The 4,564-nt window shown below is 37.8% G+C and overlaps 1 protein-coding gene across 1 annotated transcript; it reads left to right on the top strand.

Annotated features, from left to right (window-relative positions):
* Window positions 1-3,617: 3,617 nt before the first annotated feature.
* On the top strand, window positions 3,618-4,564 carry LOC122585408. The gene is made up of 2 exons (XM_043757545.1): window positions 3,618-4,315; window positions 4,390-4,564. Exons 1-2 carry the CDS (start codon window positions 3,618-3,620, stop codon window positions 4,562-4,564), a joined length of 873 nt encoding a protein of 290 aa, XP_043613480.1.

The raw sequence follows: 4,564 nt of genomic DNA, 5'->3' as shown, positions 1-4,564 counted from the left end.
TGAATCTAACCGTCTGGGATTACCCAGCTTTGTAGCCAAGAGACTAAGGCCATCATCCGTGTACTGCCATAGGTATCTCATGCATCTTAACCCAAATCGGGACACTCGTAATGTCCTCTTTTTTAAGCATAACATTTGGTGTCCATTCGTTCAAAAATATAGGTACACTACGAATTAACCATGGACCTTCATTCAACACTTTTTGCATCCCTTCATTTGAGTTAAACTTAAAGAAGAAAAAACCATTCACATTCATCATGATCTTAACAAACCCATGCTTTACCCAATTATTTCTTGCAAAATTCTCCACAACAGGGAAAGCAAGTCTTTTGCCAATAAAATAACCAGAGAGCGTATTTTGGTATCTATTAAAAACCTGTTTAACCGATTCCTTAGGCAAGACAACATCAGCTTCCTCTATCTCCTCATTTGCTTCCAATTTTCTGAAATTAACTTTGCGAGTATCATACCCATTTTGTAATTTTTCAGCATACGAAATTGGAACCTTACCCGATTCCTTTTGCTTCAAAGTTTTCTCATCTGCATCAACAACTTTATTTTCATGAATTGTCTTATCTTCTCCTGTTGACACATTTGAATCCAACTTCTGTTTCACCTCAACATCTTTTCCAGTATCAATATTACCACATACTTCAGTATCATGCACAATCTTCTCCTGGTGTGTATTAGGCACTTCCTTAAAATCTCTTGAAGCTTTGTTCTCCTGAATATTGATATTATGAGGTCCTTTTGGAACATCATAAACATGTGATGAAGAAAGATCACCACTCATAGTAGTGTCAGCTTTCCTATCAGAATTCAGAATTTCAATCTTTCCGCTCCCACTACCATCCTTACCCAAGTTCAAGTTCGGATTTTTCAAGCTTCCACGAACTGGGCCCCGCTTACCATCAATATTTCTGACCTTAGAAGCAATGCCAGAAGGTACACCCCTGGCAGCCGGAACTCTTTCCATTAACGAAAATAAACCATGCATAGAACAAAAAAAAACAAAGAAACCCTAGATCCTTCGCAACGAGCAAGCAACAAAAAAGACAAAACCCTAACCCTACAGATAAACCCTAATTGCAACTGGCCCCTAGACTCACTAGAATACCAGGTTAAATCGAAGGTTACTACGTCGAAAGCAACCCAATTAAACCCAAAACGCTAGCAAATCAGAAAACCAGGAGGGAAAAGAATTTATCGAGCAAAATAGCAAAGAAAACCCTAAACGAACAGGAGGAAAATAAAGTTTGAACAATGATTAATCCATATTGAATGCAATCACAGCCAAATCAGGAAGAATGATGACCGAGAAGGGTTTTTTAGGACGAAGAAAAAAATCGCCCATAGTAGAGGGAGATAAGAGGTTTCTGACCATTCTGCTTTGCAATACTATGAAGCTTTAATTTCTGGCATGCATTTAGCTAAAGATATGAACATTAGAAACCTTAAAGTATATGTAGATTCATTACTTTTAGCAAATCATTTTAATGGATCATATGCTGCAAAAGGTGAAAAACTGAAAAAGAAAAGAGAATGAAAAGAATGAAAAACAGAAGAAAAAACTCTCTCTAGCAAATGGCGATTCCGAATTTTCAGTTTCCATTGCTTTTTGCCCTAATCTCGTGATTTCCTTGTTGATAATAGTCATCATTACATGATCATTGTTCTGATCATGCTTGATTTCTGTTTTTAGTTGGTTTTTACATTTTTAGGGTTTTTTTTTCTTTTCTATTAATCGTCAAGAACCCTATCTTTTTTTCTTTTTTTCGTTTTAAACCCCAATCAAGATCTTGTTGTTTCGGATTAATTAGTGGATTGGATTGCTCGGTCCTGCGGGGTTATACCTAGAGATTACCAGATCTACTAATCGATTTTGAGCTTCATATTTTTATTTAGGATTTTTTATTTTTATTAGGGTTTTTTTTTCTGTTGTGGCGGCTGCTGTTCTTTGTCGCATTCTGTTGTGTTCGTGGTGGTGTGGTATGTTTGTTTGCATGGTTCTGGTTTGCTAATGGAGAGAGCTCCGAATTCAAAAGGTATACCCATTGGGGTTGCATCAAAGGTCAAAAATATTGATGGTAAACATGTTCCGATCCGTAGTATTTTGAAAAACCCTAACCCTAATACGGGGAAGGAGGGTAGTGGCAGTAAGAAAAATGTGAAGGTTTCGTATGAATCACCTTAGGTTGATAAGAGTGTGCCTGAATGTAATGCTCACGTAAACATGACCAGGTCTGATCTTCCTACAAATGAGGAAACTAAGGATACCATAGAAAGTTCTGATGCTAATATTGGTATGAGTTCCCATAATAAGAACGAGGAGAAAAAGGCTGATCAAAATAACGATGAGCCTAAAATTTCTTATGCAGCTAAAGTGCAGATGTCCGCTGAAAAAAAGAAAGCTAACTTCAGGAAGCTTGAAGCTACGGAGGCCAGAGAAGGTGTGGATATTGTTATCCCTAGGGATTCTGTTCGTGAGGTTAATGATCGGTTCCAAAATACTCTGGTAGGATATTTTATAGGCAAACGACTTGGTTTTCCTGTAGTTGAAAATTTTGCTAAGAATAATTGGATGAGGTTTGGAATTTCAAAGGTAATGATGAATGCAAATGGGTTTTTCTTCTTTAAATTTAATGATAAAAATGGTATGAATAAAGTATTGGAAGAAGGACCATGGATGATACGTAGTGTTCCTCTGTTACTTAACATATGGACGCCTGCTATGTTGCTTAAGAAAGAAGAGAAAAGGAACATAGCGGTGTGGGTCAAACTACATGATGTTCCTATGGCTACCTATACGGAGGATGGATTGAGTCTTTTAGCTACTAAGCTGGGTAATCCCAGGTTGCTCGACACATATACTAACACTATGTGTTTAGAATCGTGGGGAAGGAGTAATTATGCTCGAGCACTAATTGACATTTCAGCAGAAAATGAGTTTAAAAAAGAATTACTTGTTGCTATTCCTGAATTAGGTGGTGATGGATTTACAAATGAAAAAATAAAGGTTGAATATGAGTGGAAGCCACCTAGGTGCTCGACATGTCATATATTCGGTCACAATGATGATCATTGTCCAAAAAGGATTAATATTACTCAAAAGACGGGACCTAAGTTAGATGAAGAGGGTTTTCAGGAAGTCAAAAAGAAGAATAAACAAGGTATCCCGATGAAGAAGCAAAAACAGAAATTTATCTATGTGCCAGTAAAGAAAACGAATTCTGAGGCAACAGGAAAGAGTTCAGCAACAGTACCTATTAGTAATCCTTATGAATTACTCAATGACTATGGTAAAGGAGCTGAGGAAGATGTTATACGACCGAGTGAAGAAGATGAGGATATGGCTGCTCGGCTTAACAAAAAACAGGTAGCTAAGCATCATGATGAATCTGATGAGGAAGAGGTGGAGGTTGTTTTTGATGAGTCGGCACAAATCATCTCTTCTAATACAGATGCAATGGAAATTCCTGAGGGGGCAAGCACTCCCGGTTCAACAGGTGTTAATGGGTAGTATTGCTTCTTGGAACATTAGGGGGTTGAACCACCCTCTGAAACAACAGGAGGTTCGATTTGTAGTTGATGAACACCATTTGAATGTTTGTGCGATTATGGAGTCTCATGTGGATGTGTCTTCTCTTGCTACTGTTTGTAAAAAAGTTTGTCGAACTTGGGATTGGACGTCCAATGGCAGCCAAAGTCCTAAGGGTACACGCATTATTATTGGTTGGAATCGGGATATTATTGATTTGATGGTCATTGCTCAGACTAGTCAGGTTATTCATGTCCAGATTAATTTTAAAGTTGATAATAAGGCTCTGTTTTGTTCTTTTGTTTATGCAAATAATTATTATAGGGATAGAAGAGAGTTGTGGGATGATTTGTGTACTCATAAGAGATTTGTTAATGGTAAGCCGTGGGTAATTATGGGGGATTTTAATTCGTCTCTTAATATTGAAGATAATTATACTGGATCTTCCAATATTACTACGGGTATGCGTGATTTCAAAGCTTGTGTGGAAGAGATTGAAGTGTTTGATATAAATAGCTCGGGGCTCCACTATACCTGGAATCAAAAACCGAAGAGAGGGAATGGGGTTTTTAAGAAGATTGATCGAGTTATGGGGAATATAAGCTTTACGGATTCATTTCCTTCTTCTTGTGCTCTTTTTCAGCCTTATAGGGTTTCGGATCATACTCCGTGTATATTAAAACTTCCTTCTGTTGCTAGAGATCGTCCTAAGCCATTTAAATTTGCAAATTTTCTGGTTCGTAAGGAGGTTTTTTGGAAGCTGTCAAAGAAGGTTGGGTGATGGAAGTGCAAGGTCATCCTATGTTTCGAGTAGTTAAAAAATTGAGGGCTTTAAAAACTCCAATGCGCAGGTTGCTACTTAAACATGGGAATTTGCACAAGAAGGTGGAGCTGCTTAGGAGTGAAATTGATGATGTTCAAAAGCTTCTAGATCGTGACCCTTCTGATGAGGATTTACGGTCCAAGGAAGCTGGTCTATTGAAGGAATTTCGAGCAGCAACTCTTGATGAGGAAGAGTTCTTATAG

This window comes from Erigeron canadensis, chromosome 1, assembly GCF_010389155.1.
Source record: "Erigeron canadensis isolate Cc75 chromosome 1, C_canadensis_v1, whole genome shotgun sequence".
Taxonomy (NCBI): Eukaryota; Viridiplantae; Streptophyta; class Magnoliopsida; order Asterales; family Asteraceae; genus Erigeron; species Erigeron canadensis.
This window is presented reverse-complemented; position numbering and strand designations above follow the sequence as displayed.

Bases quoted from the DNA above. Each gene is read 5' to 3' on its own strand.
- LOC122585408 (XM_043757545.1), top strand. From the start codon at position 3,618: ATGGAGTCTCATGTGGATGTGTCTTCTCTTGCTACTGTTTGTAAAAAA. The intron at 4,316-4,389 runs GTGATGGAAGTG...TCCAATGCGCAG, and splicing joins AAGCTGTCAAAGAAGGTTGG to GTTGCTACTTAAACATGGGA.